Here is a 19635-nt window from a genome sequence, read left to right on the forward strand (position 1 = left end):
ACTATAAATGACCAACAGAATTAGGGCTGTTTCCTCTCATTCATAGATTTGTCATGTGTCAAAATAATATTTTCAGTGAAATTCATTAAAATTAAAATACCATAAGCAAGAGATTACATAAATCCCTGCTTTCTTTTGCCTAAAAATTAATCTTGAATATATAATTGCCTAATGTATAATTTTATACACTCTAAATATTCTTCCTTTACGTATATTTTTATTATTAAATATAACAGTTGGGCGGTTGGGAGAAAGTATGCATAAATACTACTCAGTGCTGTTTTTCCCTCTTAGATGGAGAAAACCCTCCAAGAAACCACATGAATGAAGGAAGCTATAATACTCCAGTTCACCATCCTGTGATTAAAAGTGAGAGCTCCGTCATAAAAGCTGGAGTGAGGCCAGAGTCACAGGCCAGCGAGGACTACGTGTCACCCCCCAAGTACAAGAGCAGCTTGTTGAACCGTTACCTTAACGACTCTTTGCGACATGTTATGGCCACAAACACTGCCATGATGGGGAAAACCAGGCAAAGAAACCATTCGGGATCTTTTAGCTCCAATGAGTTTGAGGAAGAACTGGTGTCTCCGTCGTCGTCAGAAACCGAAGGCAACTTCGTCTACCGCACAGGTAAGCCTGTGCGTTTTGCAGTAGTGACCATGATACCTTGTGTAAAGCAGAATTAAAACTGCAGCAGAGGAGTTTATTTTGACGGGTCTAAAGGCATCAGACTATTTATGTGCTGCCTATAATTCAGTTTTAACGGCTTTTGTTTTGTTTTTAATTGCCAGCTGATAAATTTGTTGGTAGATGATGGTCTTACAGATTACTGAGAAATTTTCAATTTTAATATTAAGAATAAGAATTTTCATTCTTAACAATAATTTTAATCTCGATGATGATAATAAAGGAGGTATATATATTGGCCTTTATGAATAATTTATAATGGAGGAATATGCTAGGTTACAGCCCGTTGTACAAATACTTTGTACTCCATCTTTTCTCTTAAATGCTTCGATTGCTAAGTTATGGGAAAGGAACACAAATGAACGTGGGTGCCAAGCTTTCGAGAAGGAAAAGCATAGGTCTGGTTTCAATTGCTTTGGAAATTTTGCTATCATTCCAGGAAAGCACAGATAGGGCTGATGAACAGCTTTGACAATTTTACTTCCATTCCAGAAATAGTGAATCGATTTCTACCTGTCCAAGTCTTTCAGATGTAATGGTAGGTTTGGTAGAATTTTCTATATGGACTTCAGTTCCCAGAGAGATTTGTTCTTAAGGAGTGTTGGAGCAGGTCACTTTGGAACAAGGGATATCTGTGACCTAATCTGGTATAAGTAGAGCCTGATCCTGAAAAGGCCAACAGATGAGATTTAGAATGTTAGGGCTGGAAATAACCTCAGAAAGCATCTAGTCTGGCCACATTGTGTCACAGACAAGAAATCTCAGGCCAAGAGCACATAGTAGTTATTCTTCTCCAGACCAGTAGTAGAGCTCAGGCTGCACAAGAGGTAGCAAGAGCATCACTACTACTAACCAACTATTACTATTGTTGTACCTACGACCAACAGTCATCTATGGAGTACCCTGGGCCCTATGATAAATACTGTATAAATGTTACTGCATCCAGTATTTATAGTATTGAGGATTTTGATATGTGTAGGGCTTTATACAGGAATCTAAATTTGTTTTGTGTAATATACCATTCAGATCATTTAGCCAGAAATCTGATTTTTCAAGTGCCTGCAAATGTGCACAAGATATATGATCCAAGAGGATTTGAGACAATTATCAATACATTTTTAAAGACTTAAATCAACTTTATTTTCTGTTTGCATCTCCAACTGCAACAATAAAAACAAATTCCAGATACTCAGAAATAGTCTTGTAAGGAATAATTGGGTCTAGGAAGAAGTGCAAGTAAAAGGCTATTTAGCCAATAATTAAAATGAAGAAACTACATATTAACATCTAACTAATGTGACCAGAGCAGAACTTGAAAGTATTTCAGAGCTTTATGAGTGTTGATTTTCACAGAAAGGAAAAGAAATCAAGTCATTCAAATATAGATAATTGAAAAACATAAGAATAAAACAAAAAAAAGGTAAAATGGAAAGCTGGAAAAAGATAAATAAGAGTTGACTCTTTGAAAGCAATAATAAAATAGGCAAAAAATTAAACAAATTAAAGTTGAAAATCACAAAGGAGATGTAGCAATCAATGCAGTTATTAAACAAATAAGATTTTAAAAATTATGATAAAGTACTACATATGTTTGATAATATACTGGGTGTAATGTGTTTGTGAAATGATATTATCCACATTCATTAAATTATAAATTTATAAATAAAAGTTTTTAATGACTAATAACTCAGGAAAAATTAAGATTTTTAGTAAACACATGATTTGATAGATCCATTTTTTTCAAATTTTGAATAAATCATTCATTCCCATGTTTTATACATTTTTCTGGAACATAGAAAAATATGGGAAGTATCTCAGTTTTTAAAAATGTAAATGTTATCCTAATCCCAAATCTAATTAAGAGAACATAAAAGTCAAAGTTTTTCTATAATATTGATAATGACTTTGAAACATGAGAAATATTTATCATGTTAATATTGAATGAAAAGCAATTCAAAATTGTAGAAACATCAAATACAATTATGACAGTACAAATGTGCATAGACGAAAACAAACGATTTTTGGAAAAATGAAATTAACTTTAATGAGACAGAGTGATTGGTAATTGGTAATCTGTTAAAAAGAATTTTTTCTTATAAATTTTTTCATATTGCCTAATAAAAGCAGCATCTTATGCCTATGAAATTTATCCGGTATGGTGAGTCTTCTGAAAATGCATGCTTTTTTCAAAGGTGACAAAATAACAGCTCAGAAGGAAAAGCGTGCCTGTATAGTTGATTTTTTTCATAGTTAAATATCTTGGCTGTTTATTTTTATTAAAGCATTCCAAATGCACTTGGTCCACTTTAAAGACTATTCATTTGCCAAGTTATATTTTTAAATAAAAGTATATATATATATATATTATTTTTTTCTTTAGTTATCCAAGCAGTGAGAAACCAACCTAGGTGTGTAAACTTCTGGTTTTTCATGCACGTGTGTAAATGTAAAAAGAGCAGACTACATTTTGTTGCTTTTATGGATGGAGAATTAAGAAAGACAGGTGGCCTAAGGCTGATCTGCGAGGTCGCAGATCAGACAGTACATGGCTGTATCTGTGGGAACGCAGGACAGTGTTGCTGCAGCCGTAGCGGGTTACCATGCGTGTGTTAATGGTAGAACAGGGGATTTCAAGAAATACTTTCAGAGCAACTGCTATGGTTTTCTCTGGCATACAGGCTTATTCTAAATTCCTTCCATTCCATCTGGTTGTATCTTTCTTTCCTCACCTAAATAGACATTTTCTAAGTCTGCTATTAACACTCCCTCCCCCGGGGCTACAGTAGTGAAAAGACTTTTTTAACTTTCAAATTTTTCTCCATGATACCTTTAAATACAATTTATTGGTTTATCTCTGCTAAGGCATTTTATCCATTTATCCATCATCCATTTTTGTTCAAGAGTGGCTGTCTCATGATGCATTTTATTAAATATATGGACTCAAAAAGCCAAATGAAAGTTGGTATGTGGAAGGATAATGTATCACTGAATTTTATTTCTCTTATTCGTACTAAATTCTAAGAGGGAGAAGCCTTTTAGATTATGAAGTATTATAGTAATCCTAATTGAAGCTATTCCTAGAAACCATCAAAGCAAATACAAGATGTTTTCACTGATTTTTATATAGGCATTATTTCTCTGCAATATCTGCAGTCTTTGGCATCATGCCAGGGCATAGTAGTCTCTCAATAAATACTGATTGAAACAGCTCTAACAGCAGTAGTCATGCCATTACAACTGATCAGAACTATTAAGTAATACTCAAAGGAAATTTAGTCAGTCAGTGTGATCTGTTGAATTAAGTCATCTAAATTAAAATTATAATCCAATTTCATCATATCAGATTAACAAATGGTAATTTGCAGATGTTTGATGGAGTGAATTCCCATCACGAACTGAAATCCAGGCCTCTAGCCCCTAGGGGGTGTCTGCTCCCTGCACTGTCTGATAAGGACGTCTCCATGCTCTCGAATCAGGGCTCATATTCTCCAGATGGGACCATTTTGCCACCTTACAGAGTGCGTCCTCACTGGAATCTTAACTAACTCGAATTAGTTTGACTTCACCCTCAAAACCAAGCCTATTGAATTTCTGTCTCCCTTCAAGGAGGGAAGAGAGGTTGCTAAGTATACTCGACAAGGGGACACCAGGCAAGTCTTGACCTAAAATGCATGAACTTCCCCTATGCTCAGCTTGAGAGAAAGTTCCTATCACATTTTTTCTTTTCACAGCTCACACATGAACAATTATAAATGCCCAGGACCTTCAGATGGTTGCTGTCTGAGCCCCACTGCTCTGTCAGTGTGTAATTCATAAATTTATCCTGCTCCCAAGAGGCTGAATGTTGAAACTTCATTTTGTTAAACTCTCTAAAATCCCTCTTAATTAGACACATCTGGTGTAGCCACAACATCTAGGCGATGAGTCTTTTCTATGTTATGTGACTTAATCAGGCTGAATATCCAAGAAGAAATGAAGATTTTGATGGAGAGAAAAAAGGAGATTTGGTGCATGGGAGACTCTGCCTGGGAGGTAGGGTTTGTAGGGTTCGTTTGGATGGCCTGCCACAGTTGGACAATTGGAACAAGATGAGAGAACAAGGCTTTTCGGTTACTAAGGAAAGAGGAACCTAGACATAGAAAGGTTGAGAGGATGACAGGTCAGCTGCCATCTCCAAACCTTTTTTATGGACTAAGAATGACCCTCAAGGAGAGAACATGTTTTTATTGTCTTTTTTTCTCTCTCTTCCTACACACTGTGCTCTTTAGCATTTAAGCTTGTATCAGCAGCAAAATCTAGATGTGCTCACGACTTCAGTAAACCATGGGACCAGCCTGGGATTTCACCTTAGTTTACAGCGAGTTCCCTTGTAGAAACGCACTCTCAGCTCCAGACACGGATGCAACCAGTATTCCCCCGGGACACAGTCCGAGTGTAGGGGAGGCGCTCCCGCGGGCCTGCATGCCTGCAGCCTACACACACGTGTGTGTGAGGAGCCGCTCCATGCAGCCCCTCCCGTGTTCGGCTCATCGGAGCCCTGTGCTGTGTGCGAGGCCACTTGTCAGTGAGACCATATTCAGATGAACCAGAAGAAAGATGTCAAGAGATGTCTTGGCGGGTCTTTGAGAACGGTGGATAATCACCCTTGATATATCTGTTTCATCGATTTCAGGTTTTGTATTTGGGCAGCCCAGAGAAAGCCTCGGAGCAGCCAGGATGGGGCCACATGGAGGGCCGTGTGCCTGTAAGCGTGTGCACTCACAGTGCACAAGTGGCACCTGCACACATGCCAGGCTCCTCTTTGGGGTCTTGTTGACCAGTAAATCTACCTCGGACACCTTTTTCTTATTTTATTTCCCTTTTTGTGCTGTCACTTTCTTGTTTTCAGTGAAAGAATTCAGCCTTGCCATTTTGGATTATTCCAGACATTCTTTTCCTGGCATGCAAATGACTGTTGATGGGCTCCAGCAGAGAATAATAAAACCCTCTGTCACCAGTCCAGCCAGTGACATTTAAAGGATACTTGAAAGGTTATCCAATTTCTTGTCTTGTACCTCACCTAACAAAGGCCATCTGGGAATGAGGTATTTCACATAAGTCATATTTCCAGATAGCAAAAAGTTAAGTCCTAATTAAAAAAATAGAGAATATTCTGTTCTCCTACACTGATAACATTAAGCACAGCTTCTAGGGTGGTGCTTTAACAATCATCTCTTCTCTAAACTTCCTCCTCCTTCTTACTTGCTATTCCTCATCTTTAAATCAATAACCTTAGGGTAACCAGATCTTCGAAAACTTGCTCCTAATTCCTTTGCATAAGGAACAATTGTCTTTCTGATAGCCTTTTTAAAAAGGGAACTTTCCTAATTACTTATTTCAAAGCAGTAATCTGTTAAATGAGATTTATACAAAAGCTGACCTTTGGGTACTCCGGGACTACTATAGAATTGCAAAAACTCGAGCACTAATCTGAACACCACAGGTCCTTAATAATTATTTGTCAGTAATGATGATGGTAGAACACATTTATACAGATTATTTCTGAAGTTCAAATTAATTTGATTTTTGAAAATTACATTTTCTGTATGGATTCACTTGCAACATTAAATGAAATTGCACCAGTGTCCGACCCTCCCATAAAAAAGAAAGAAAGAAAAAGAGCATTGGCAACATGGGAAGTTTGCTGTCTCCTTCAGTGGTGGCCTTTCGTTCAATTTTCTTTGTTATTTGCTGTCACATGAGAGCCTGCAAAAGCCTAAACGTACACAAATGCTCAGACTTGCAGCCCTGTACAACATGGCCTACAAACAAATCGAAAGTATGAGGCAGCTTAGTTAGGAAACTGCAGACTTTTTAGGGTTGTGTTTGATCCAAACATCCTTGTCCTTGTACATTGTGGTACCTAAAAAGATAACAACACTGATTTCATATTTGTTTGAATGTAGGAAACCTGTTTTCTGAAGTGCAGCCACATGCAACCTCTTCCTTAGTACTGATGGTCAGTGCCTTGTATGTACTAAGAACTCCTTGAGGCCTAGAAATGGCATGGTTCGCCTAGCACTGGTACAGTGTCTTTCACATATTTGCTCCATAAATGTTTCTTAAATGAATGAGTTTTTTAGTGATTTAGTCTGTCTGCTCCTTAAATCATAAAAGACATTTTAATCTGCATATGTTGATCTGTGTCTGTGAACTGTATAAAAGAAAAACAAAAAGAAAAATGATCCTAAATAAGTTTAAATTGGTTAAAAAAATTTTTTTAAAGAAGAAAAAATGTAAAATAAAAGAAGAGGAAAAAAATTAAACAAAATGAAGCTTAAGACAACTAAATGTTTAAGAGATGCAAAATAAAAATGTAGAAAGTATAAAATGAAACTAAATCGATTTTCAAATAGAGTGACTTCCAGGGAAATGCAAGGATGAAAAGTGGAAAAGTTTAGGTAGTCTAGAGAAAATCCGCCAAAGAATAAAAGGCATAGCAGATAGACAAGTAAAACCAAATGGCGTTTTAACAAATTTGACTTCACTAAGTAATGGCGTTTATTGTTTACCGATTGTAGATAGACTTAAGAAACAAAGCACAGATGTAGACCCACTCATTTAAACTCTTCTGCCACACTGGCAAGAACCCTGAGCCAAAGCTGTCACTTTTTAAGAATGATTATTTTTTAATCACATGTAGCATAAGAGAAAGTCTATGCAGAGATTTTACATTTTCTTCTTCTTCCATGTGTAAGAATAAAGACCCATACATGTTTTGTATTTTCCTGTTAAAAACCAGCTTACCAACATGAAATTTTGATTCCGTCGAGGCATTCTCTATATTTTGGCATTACTGTTCTACTGGACTTTATCAGCAAATCAGTCGTAATTGACTTTCTGATTCTCAGTGCACTTCAGACTTGCTACAGTGGTCGGTCACATCGTGGTGCAGCTCCATAGAAGTGCTTGTTCATGTCACTATATTTAAGACTGTGTCAGTATTTCCATTAAGAGACTTTTTCATTCCCTGGGGCTTCTAAATAAGTCATAAAAAATCAAGCCAAACTCAAAGCTGGCATTAAAGGGTCTTTTTTTTTTCTTCTCCTATGTACAAGCACTATAAGTGCATAACTCCCACTAGTTCTAATTTTAGTTAGGTTTGTAAACTCTTCACACTGAGGAGACCAAATAAGATCCATGAACACCCTTCTGTAGCCTGAGACTAAAGAGGATGTTAAACAGTTTTTTACTGTCTGTGAAAGTAACAAGACATTCTATTTAATGAATATGGAAGCAGTTTCTTTTCTTTCTTTTTCTTCTTCTTTTTTTTTCCTTTTTTCGTTAGTTGCAGTTAGTTTTTCCCTTCTGCCTCCCTACTTTGTTTCTAAAATAAAACAGGTATTTTTCTATGTCAAAATCTGTCTTGTTGATGTAACAGAATTTTTACTCAGGATAAATATGTGTTTTCTTCCAGTCAAAAATTTTGGTGCTTTCAAATTTTGGAAGCCTGTGTTCTTGTTTTCTATTATAAATGACATCATTTATAATTGTGAGTTTTGAGGAAGCAAAGAAGAGTAATAATAAACTTGTTCACCTTGCCCAATTTTTTTCACAAAATTTGATTTTTTTTCTTGGTTTTCAGTTTAAATGAAGGATGGCTTGTTTAAGTAACAGTTGCATAAGGAACCTTTTCTCTCTTTCCTCGTTGACAGTTTTGTTACCCAGTTTCTCTCAGTTTCATTGTACTAAACAGGTAATAGTCAGGGATTTTTGTAAATCCAGTAGTCAACGTTGAAAGGGTCCTCCAGTTCAATCTCTTACTTTGCAGATTAGGAAACTGCTTTAGGTGCTACAGAAGGCACTGAAAGTGTTCGCTTTTTGGATGTGAGTTGCTCTGTTGCTTAGAGATGTGATCCTGGTCCTTTATGCAGCAACTCTAATTGCTTTTGGCGATTTCAGGTACTTAATTGACTTTCACTTAAAAAATACTTAAATCATTAGCATTGAACTTTTGAGAACTTGGGGTAGGGATGTGTGCATTTCTGAAAATTTCTCTGTTTTCATGGCTACAGTGGAAAAGTTTATACACATGTGGATATTATAAATTGGGGGGTTGTTGTAGCCATGCAGGACCTAGGGATCATCCTTTGGTTATTAAGGAAAATGGGAATGGTTGGCAGAAGATCCCTAACAGTTAATGCTCATGGCCAGAGGTCTCTGGGGTGTGTGTGTGTGTGTGTGTGTGTGTGTGTGTGTGTATGTGTGTGTGTCAGTAGCAGTAACAAATTGAACTTAGTTGGAAAAACAGAGTAGCTTTTGGAAATGACTGGTAGCGTCTTCCCTCTGCCTTGCGCATACACTGGAGACATTGAAGTCATTACCAGGAAGTGGTCAGAAAAATCTGAGTGATAATAACCCAATTGGAAAGTGGTTTGGGGAGATGGATTAGTCTCAGCTTTAAGCAACACCACCACTCATCTCCTTCCAACAGTTTTGAGTCTTCCCAGTCAAGAAAGTGAGTCATGAGCTATGTTTCCCAGCCCAGTAGGAGGTGCTGCAGGGTGGAATTCACTAACATTTCCTCGGGTCAGGCACCTAGAAAAACCAAAATTGAAATTTAAACTTCACAGTCTCACAGATTTGGGCAGCACCTTAGCGACTGGCACAGGGGCCTTGATGCTCTTAAGTGCAATTCATGTCTCCAAAATCTCTAGGCTGCAAATAGGGGTGAAAACTGCCTCTTGTTTGCACCCCTATTTGCAATGCTCCAGAATATCTTTGATACAGCGATCAAGATGTACATCTTCAACAGAAAGAATGTGCTCCTTTCTGGTGCTGTCATACACACACACACACACACACACACACACACACTGCACATAAATTTTCCCTTTGATCAGTTTTCACTGAAATAAAGAGAACAAAAATTTTTACAATAGCGATTTAGAGAGGAATATTTTGGAAATATAAAATGAAAATGGAAAAAACAACTCAGATGAAAACGAAATCTTTTAAAACACTGAAAGGTGGTCAGAGATAACCATTCATAAAGTGAGATTTCCGAGAAACGATTTGCTCTTTACGTTTCCACATAGTTGCCTGTGTATTAAGAACGGAGAGTACCTTCGGTCGTGCCAGACTCAGGTGATGGGGGACAGATCTCTCGGTATGGCAGAGACATTTCAAGTAAGAATCCCTTGTCCTGCCAAGATTGTCATTACGATACTAAAATGTACCCTTTTGCTAAGGGCCAGGATTAGAGTCTCTCCTCCCAGTTTCTACACTGATGTAGGCAACAGATGCACGAAAAGGCAAAGTGGTATGTCATATGGCTTCGGGGCAAGAGGATGGTGTCTGGCAAAGGAGAGAATTCCTGAAATGTTACTGGGTCTTACATTTCTAAACGTAAAATCCCCGGCCAGAAGCTGTATGGTGCCAAGTGCCTTTGCCGTGATGCCCGAGCCCAGCACGAAGCTGGATGGGCGCAATACCGTGGCCGCCGGAGAAGCCACACGGCCTTTGCTCATTTGCAGCCGAGGCTGAGTGACATTGTTGTTTTCCTTTTCTCTTATCGTTGTTTTGGTTGCATCTGTTCTTGCCATATTTTTTTTTATCTCCTAGAATTCTCTTCTGACCACTAAGTCTAGCCAGCTGTATCAAGGAGTTTTTTCATAACCTTGTCAGTAGTGCAGTTGTGGTCTTGTTTGAGTTTTTATTGTGTCTCCGGGGTTCCCTTACTGTAGACCTTTTCAGAAATATGGCACCAGTTCATATTTGCTCAGTAACCCATGGGCCGCCAGCTTATCTAACCTGTGTACATTTTTCTTTCAGAAGATTTTTTATGTATATTTTTTCTTAAAATGTGCTTGGAGAAGTATAAACATAAATCATCTGGAATAGTAATTCTCAACTATCTTGAAAGGTGTTCGAGGACTATTTCATGGTTACTATGATTGAGGCAGTAAAATTTAGTTTATAGTTACAATAACTTTCCTCTCATTAGGAAAATATAAAAAAGCTCAACTTTATGATTTCATGACATATTACCAACCCCCAAATTCCATTCCTAATCCCCACCCACTAACACACACAGACTCGGTGAAATGCTAATAGAAAGCTCAGGAAGAACCAGAGAGGCACGTGATCTGTCTGTGCCGTATTTGACCTCACTGTGTCTCTCAGCTGCTTTCATTAAAATGATAGTATAAAGGTCTTGGTGGAGGCTGGGTTGAAGCAATACACATCTAATCTATATTTTGACTATAGTTTAATTCCTACTGCTTCAGCTGTGCTTTAGAAAACGACTTTGCTGGGCTCCAATTTTTTCTCTAGTCAGCCTCTTTACCTGGCATGAAATTACCCACCTGTAGGTGAGGCCGCAGGAAGTTATGATGTGCAACAGAGCAGAGAGCAGTGCCTGAGAAATCAGGAGCTGTGTATTCAGCCACATCTGCTAGCAGTTGAGCATGTGTTCTAAGGCAAGTCCCATTTTAAAATCATGGCTTTGATTCCTTTAGTGGTAAAATGAATGTGTGTGATAAGATAATCCATAAGCACCTTGCACCTCTGACGATCTGCCACTCTGTGTAATGCATAGGGAGAGAAGGAAGCCCACGGTTTACAGGAAGTCACAGTTAAATGCATTTTGTGATATCTCTATTAGAAACAGAACTTGAGCTCCGAGCAACAGGATGGGAATATTCCCAAGGCACACTAGGGACCATGGCAAGAGTAAACCTCCCTGGTGACAGATAAAGGATTCTGCCCAGGGTGGGTGTTGGGCCCTGTGGTATGGCGGAGGAGGCCAAGGGGGTAGATGGGTGTGGTTAAATCTGTCATTGTAGTATTCATGTTGTATGTCGTTTTTAGGAAGACCTGTGCCAAGATTATAGAAGTATGCTTCTATATTTTTTCTAATATTTTTATTATCTTTATTATATATTTATGATATACCTACAGTTATAAATTGTCTATTTCTAAACTCTATTGTATTTCATCAAACTTAAAAAATTTTTTTAAATTTTTTATATTAATAGTATACCGTTTTCATGACTGTAGTTGCATTTTGACATATGGCAGGGTATGTCCACTTTCAGTTTTTTTAAAATATTCTCATCCATGCTCTTAAATTTACTTTTCCAGTTGAACTTAGAATAAGTTTGAAAAGTTTCATTTTTAAAAATCCTGTTATATACAGAACAAGTGGGGTTAAAAAGAAAGTTCATGCCTAAGTCAAAAAGACAGAAAGATCACAAATCAACAACCTAATGTTACACCTCAAGGAACTAGAAAAAGAACAAACCAAACCCAAAGCTACCTGAAGAAAAGAAATAACAAAGAACACAACAGAACTAGATGAAATTGAAACAAACAAAAATGCAAAGGATCAATGTAATGAAAAGTTGGTTCTTTGAAAAGATAAGCAAAATCATAGACTACTTGATTAACCAGATTAACCAGGAATAAAAGAGAAAGGATTCAAATAAGCTCAATCAGAAATGAAAAAGGAGATATTGTAACTGATACCACAGAAATAGAAAGTATCATCCAAGACTAATAAGAAAACCTCTATGCATGCAAACTAAAAGATCGAGGAAATCAATAAATCTTTGGAAACACACAACCTCCCAAGCTTGAATCAGGAAGAAGTAGAAATTGTGACCAGATCAATAATGAGTAGCAAGATTGAAACAGTAATAAACATCTCCCAACAAAAAAAGCACAGGACCAGATAGATTCACAGCCAAGTTCTGTCGGACCTACAGTGAAGAACTTGTATCTATCCTACTGAAACTGTTCCAGGGCAGTTGAGAAGGAGGGAATTGCCCCTAACTCATTTTACAAAGCTAGTATCACCCTGATACCAAAACCAGGAAAGGTCACAACAACAACAAAAAACTATAGACCAATATCCCTTATGAACATAGATGTAAAAATTCTCAACAAAATACTGGCAAACTGAATCAAAAAGGACAACAAAAAGATAATGCACCATGATCAAGTGGGTTTCATCCCGAGGATGCAAGGATGGTTCAACATATGCAAATCAATAAATGTGATTCACCACATAGAATTAAAAACAGAAACCATATGGTCATCTCAACAGATGCAACAAAAGCATTTGGTAAAATATGGCACCCCTTTATGATAAAACCCCCAACAAACTAGGCATAGAAGGAATATACCTCAAAATAATAAAAGCCATATATGACAGATCCACAGCTAACATACTGAATGGGACAAAGTTGAAAATATTCCCCATAAGAACTGGAACAAGACAATGATGCCCATGGTCACAACTTCTATTCAACATAGTACTGGAAGTCCTAGCCAGAGCAGTCAGGCAAGAGAAAGAAGTAAAAGGGCTTCCAAATCAAAAAAGAGGTGGTCGGACTATACGTATACTATTTGCTGAAGATATGATCTTATAGCTAGAATATGCTATAGATGCCTCCAGAAGATTCCTAGAATTGATAAATAAATTCAATAAAGTCTCAGGTTACAAAATTAATGTACACAAATCAGAAGAATTTCTGTACACTAATAACAGGCAAGCTGAGAGTGAAATCAAGAACTCAGTACCATTTACAATAGCTACAAAGAAAATAAAATACCTAAGAATACACTTAATGAAGGAGGTAAAAAATCTCCACAAGGAGAACTATAAAACACTGATGAAAGAAATCATGGAAGACAAATAAATGGGAAAATGTCCCATGCTCATGGATTGTAAGAATCATTATCTCTAAAATGTCCATACTGACCAAAGTGATTTACAGATTCAATGCAATTCCTATGAAAATACCAATGTCATTTCTCACAGAACTAGAAAAAAACCATCCTAAATTTTATATGAAATCAAAAAAGAGCCCAAACAGCCAAAACAATCCTAAGCAAAAAGAACAAATCTGGAGGCATCACATTACGAGACTTCAGATTAATACAAGTCTTTAATAGGAACCCAAACAGCATGGTATTGGTATAAAGGTAGACACATAGATCAATGGAACAGAATAGAGAACACAGAAATAAAACCATATAGCTACAACCAACTGATTTTCAACAAAGCAGACAAAAACATACACTGGGGAAAGGGCACCCTTATTCAATAAATGGTGCTAGGAAAACTGGATAGCCATATTCAAGAAGAATGAAACTGGATCCCTGTCTCTCACCACATATAAAAATTAACTCAAGAGGGATTAAAGATTTAAATGTTAAGACCTAACACCATAGAAGAAAACACAGGAAAACCTATACATTGGCCTAGGCAAAGAATTTATGACTAAGATCTCAAAAGCAAATACAGCATCAACAAAAATAAGTAAATGCGACTTAATTAAACTAAAAAGTTTCTGCACAGCAAAAGAAATAATAAACAGAGTAAGTAGACAACCTACAGAATGGGAGACAATATTTGCAAACTATACGTCTGACAGACAGTCGACTAATATCCAGAATCTACAAAGAACTCAAAACAAATCAGCAAGAAAAAAACAAATAACTCCATTAAAAAGTGGGCAAAAGACATGAACAGATTTTTTTCAAAAGAAGATATATAAATGGCCAAAAAACATGAAAAAATACTCAACATCTCTAATCATAAGGGAAATGCAAATTAAAACCACGATGAGATACTACCTTACCCCTATCAGAATGACCTTTATTAATAAATCTAAAAACAATCAATGTTGGCACAGATGCAGTGAAAAGGGGATGCTTATACACTGTTGGTGGGAATATAAATTAGTATAACCTCTACGGAAAACATCATGGAGATTTCTCAAAGAACTAAAAGTAGACCTACCATTCAATCCAGCAATCACACTACTGGGTCTCTACCTAAAGAAAAAGAAGTATTTTTTATCAAAAAGACACCTGTACTTGAATGCTTACTGCAGCACAATTCACAATTACAAAGATATGGAATCAACCTAAGTGCCCATCAGCTGATGAGTGGATAAAGAAAATGTGGTGCATATAAACCATGGAGTACTACTCAGCCATAAAAAGGAATGAGATAACATCTTTTATAGCACCTTGGATGGAACTGGAGACTATTATCCTAAGTGAAGTATCCCAGGAATGGAAAACCAAATACCACGTGTTCTCACTTGTAAGTGGGAGCTAAACGAGGGGTGTGTATGGTGGTAAAGTGGTGTAGTGCAGCAGTCCCCAACCTTTTTGGCACCAAGGACCAGTTTCATGGAAGACAGTTTTTCCACGGGTGGGGGAGGCGGAGCTCAGGCAGTGATGCAGGGATTGGGGAGCAACTGTAAATGAAGCTTCACTCACTCGCCTGCTGCTCACCTCCTGCTGTGCACCCCCCAAATTACATGGAAGACAATTTTTCCATGGGGTGGGGGAGGCAGCAGTGGCAGGGAGGAGTATGGCAGCAGAGCTCTGCGGCCAGGTCCTTAGCAGGCTATGGACCAGGGGTTGGGGACTGCAGGTGTAGGAGACATTGGAAACTAAGAAGGGGAGAGAGGGTAGAGTGTGTGAGGTATAAAATTTACCTGTTGGGTACAAGGTAGACTATTCAGGTGACGGGTACACTAAAAGTCCTAATGTCTGCATTATACATTTCATCCATGTAAGAAAAAACATTTGTATCCTCTAAATCTATTGAAATGTTAAAAAAAAAAAACCCTGTTAGAAATTAATTTAGTGGGGAGGCTGGGCATGATGGCTCACACCTATAGTCCCAACAGTTTGGGAGGCTGAGGTGGGAGGATTGCTTGAGGCCAGGAGTTCAAGACCAGCCTGAGCAACATAGCAAGACCCCCCCCATCTCTACTAAAAATTTTAAAAATTGACCAGGCGTGGTGGTGCATGCCTATAGTTACAGCTGCTGGGGAGGCTGAGGCAGGAGGATCACTTGAGTCCAGAAGTTCAGTGTTGCAGTGAGCTGTGATGATGCCACTGTACTCCAGCCTGGACAACAGAGCGAGACCCTGTCTCAGAAACAAAAACAAGCAAGCAAACAAAAAACAAATAAATTTGGGATTATTTGTATATTACTTTGGGGCAAATATTTTTGTCCTTATTATATCAGGACAAAAATATTTCCCACTCAGGAACATGGTAGATTTCTCCATTTATTCTGGTCATCTGTCATCACTTTTAATAAGTTTTTATAGTTTTATAGTTTTCTTTATATAGGGCTTATATTTTTCTCATTAAGTTAATTACTATTTTATTTGTTCTTATTGCATCTTTTGTGGATGAGTTCTTATGAATTACATATTATAATTGGTTTCACTGATGATAGGAAAGCTGTTGCCTTTTGTACATTTTTCTTGTATCCATTTAGACTGTCAAAGTACACGAGTGTATCATCTTCAGATAGTAACAGTTTTGTGTATTTGTTCTCATTCTCTTTCCCTTCCTTCCTCCATTTATTGCATCATATTTGCCAGTTTCTACAAAAGGACATTGAATAATAGCGGTGAGAGCAAACATTAAAGAGAATTTCTTGTATTTTCCCATTAAGGATAATGTTTGTAGACAGTTTCTGGTGTAATCACTTTATCAGCTTAAGGGATTCCCCTTCTAGTCCTAGATTATTTAATCAGAGATCTCCCCCAACAAATACATACATAACTGAATAGGTTATTGCATTTATAAAATGCTATTTTAGTAATTTTTAAGATTATTGTCTAGTCCACTTTTAGTCTATTTATGCAGTGATTCACATAAGTAGATTTCCTATTTACATAAGTAGATTAACTCTCCTTGAATTCTTGAGAGAAATTTTATTCCATCCCAATATATCATTCTTTTAATATATTTCTGGATTCTCTTTACTAATATTTAGTAGTTTTACATCAAAATCCTAAAGATTTGTCTTTAATTTTCTTTTTTTCTAATTCTTTCCTTGTACTTATTTAGTATTAGTTATGCTGGTCTTGTAGAATGAGCTGGAAAGTATTTCATCTTTTCTAGTCTGGAAAAATTTAAATGAAATAAGGAGCACCTCTTCCCGATACCTTGAAAGTTTGAAAGAATTCACCTGTGCAATGATCTTGGCCTGGGCCTGCTTGGTTCTCCACTTGTCTCTTCTCTCTCTTCCATGCTGTGAACGGTTTCCTCAACTTTACCTTCCAGATTACTAGTGTGCTCTTCAAATTCTCCCCATCCATTCTATCAGTCAACTTTTCTATTGAGGTTTTTCTAAGTCTGGCACCTTGTTTTTATTCTCCAAGATTTTCTTTTTACCTTATTGCTCCCTTTGCAGCCATGATCCCTGCAGAGACGAGAAGTGACCTGAGTCTCACCTCTGCATCCCTTTAGCCCTCACGCCTCTGCGAGGAGCCCTCCTTAAACAGGTCCCCCAGCTGTTTGAAGAGCATTTTTAGCAGCTTTGTTAGATGACGAAGGCTCCCCACACTCAGGGGGGAAGGAAGTGTGTGGCCTGGCTCCGTGGTGGCCGTCCTTTCACCAGTAACCGTCATCATCCCCCTCACGCCGCATGTTCCCTCTGACTGTGAGCTGCTGGCTTGGAAAGCCAGCCTTCTGTGCCCGGCCCGGAGAAACCACTCGCGCTCCGCCATGGCCTTGCCCTCCACCTGTTTCCAGTTGTGGTTCTCTGTTTAGATTTCTCCACCAACCTGATGCCATCTGTGTTTCGTCTTTAGTGAATTTCTCAACTTTCGTGATCTGGCCGTGGTACCCTTCATTGTTTCTGAGCGCTGTTATGCATGTATTTGTTTGCAGATTTACATTCTGTAGTTTTAATGGGATTTTGAGAGAAAAACAAATAAAGCGTATTCAGTGCACCATCTTAAAGGGTAACTCTGTAAATATAGACTTCTAGTAAATGATTTTATCATAAAGGATGTTTCCCTTGTTTTTAATAGTTTTTAGTGAGAATTTGCACATATTCAAAATTATGCGTAGAGATATATGTAACCTAAACCTTTGTATGCCCGTTAAATGCTGAAATTAAAAAAAAATTATACATAGATTCCGAATATCAAGGAATAATAGAGTAACTGTACAAAGAATGGAGCGGTAGGAACTCCTGCAAAATTCCTGATAGCATTTATGTACGTAAACATGACACGTTATGGTAGGTAAGACTTCCTAAACTCCAGTGCTTGAAATAAAGAGCTGAATATAATTTAATTAAATAAAAATACTTATAACTATAATAATATGACATAGTATTACTTGGCAGCTGTACACCTAATAAATACTGTACTTTTGAAATGTGACTGGAACCCAAATGGATGATGCTATTTTTATTCCATAGTTAAGCACGTAGCGGGGCATGCTAGAACTTTTCTTTTTGTCTTTCCAGTGGAAAATGTAGGTTCTTTGTTCAAGTGAGTACCATTGGGAATTTTTTAGTAAAAACAAGAAGCTAAGAATTCCACTCCTCTTTGCCAGTCTTCCCTTCAAGCAAAATTATTGATTAATGGAGCATTAAATATCGTATGCTTCATTTTTTTTTACCCTTTTGTACTTGGGTTACTTTAATAATTTTTAGCTAGTGCTACAAATGTAGTGGATTAAAACTATACATCAAAATAAAAAGAAACTATGGGAAGGGAAAGATTGTCATATTTTAAAAACATTATAATAAAATTTACATATTTGCCTTATTTTGAAAATGTTAAAATATCTTTGCTTTTCCCTAATCATCATTTGCTTCCTCTTCTTCGTCTTCCTTCTTCCTTATTCTCCTCCTCCTCCTCTTCCTCCTCCTTTGCCACAGTAACGTGCATTGTCTTTGCTTAAGTCACTCCTGGTCAGACTCTTCCTTGGTTTATTGGACTGTGGCTGAGCTGACTGAATATTTCACCATACTTCTATGTCCTTGGGCAGTGGTGGAATGACCACAGAATATTTTTCTGTGAGTTTTCTCTCTTCCTTCAGGAATAAGCTCGAGGGTCCATCTGTCAACAGGTGGAAACTGGGCTGCTTATAACAGTCGTAAATTTAAAATAGGCCACTGTTCCCTAGATCTTTCCAAGAGCACCAGTCTTTTTTATTGGAACAACTAACATTTCTAGACTCTTTTGCTTACAGTGAATTCATTGTCATTGTGTTAGGCAGTATCTGTTATATTGGTTGCATCTTTCCCTGGATTATATAGCTAATGCTTTGGTACATCCTTTACTAGAATCAGTCTGATGAGGTCAAGGGATTTACATATTATTACATAGTATATAGCTGATGTCACCATTGGGCAGAAAGCGTAAACAGTAAGTCTGCAGACCTAATTATTAGCTAACAACACAGTATGCCCCTCTGCAAGGCTTTCCACGGGAACACGGGGATTCCCATACGGGCAGCAGCATATCGAAGTACTTATTCTAAGAGAATATTAAGTGAAGCCCCGGCAACTAAGAAGGGCAAGAGAAGTCCAGCAGTCCAGTCTGAGATCATGGCCACACATTGCCAGGATCAGCTTGTGTGCCGCAGTCAGGAGTGCAGTATGTTGTTTTTGAATTCTGTATCAGTGTCAGGCTCAGAATCGATGACTATAGTTACAAATCAAAGAACAGTTTTATGCATATGGATTAGTCTTCTCTTGCTGCATAACCACAAATCTCATAGCTTGAAATAGACCTGTTTATTTTCTCACAGTACTGGAGGTCAGAAGTTTCTGGTCCTGGAGGTCAGAAGTTTCTGGCACGGCACAGCCAGGGTCTCGCTAGGCTGCAGGTGTCTGTCTCCCAGGGCTCTTACCTGGCAGCAGTGGGAGAGAACCACATATAAGCTTATTCAGGCAGTTGGCATAACTCATTTCCTTGTGGTTATAGGACCGAGGTCCTCATTTTCTTGCCTCCCGCCTCGCAGAGGCTGCCCCGTCCCTTCTCTCTGGCCCTGGCAATTTCCACAGCAACTGAATTTTTCAGATGTTTAAATCTCTCTGGCTTTTCCCTCTGCCTTCAACCAGGAGAAAGCTCTGCATTTAAGGGCTCCTGTAATTACATTAAACTCACCCAGATAATCTAG

The 19635-nt window shown here is 37.7% G+C and overlaps 1 protein-coding gene across 1 annotated transcript in view; it reads left to right on the forward strand.

Moving 5' to 3' along the window:
- Positions 1–19635, forward strand: part of MKX (mohawk homeobox) — a 63677-nt gene that overhangs the window by 9416 nt on the left and 34626 nt on the right. Inside the window, exon 4 of the mRNA XM_012769817.3 lies at positions 295–630. Within this exon, the coding sequence (XP_012625271.1) occupies positions 295–630 (336 nt within the window). The remainder of the gene's footprint in view (positions 1–294; positions 631–19635) is intronic.

Source organism: Microcebus murinus, chromosome 25, assembly GCF_040939455.1.
Source record: "Microcebus murinus isolate Inina chromosome 25, M.murinus_Inina_mat1.0, whole genome shotgun sequence".
NCBI classification, from domain to species: Eukaryota; Metazoa; Chordata; class Mammalia; order Primates; family Cheirogaleidae; genus Microcebus; species Microcebus murinus.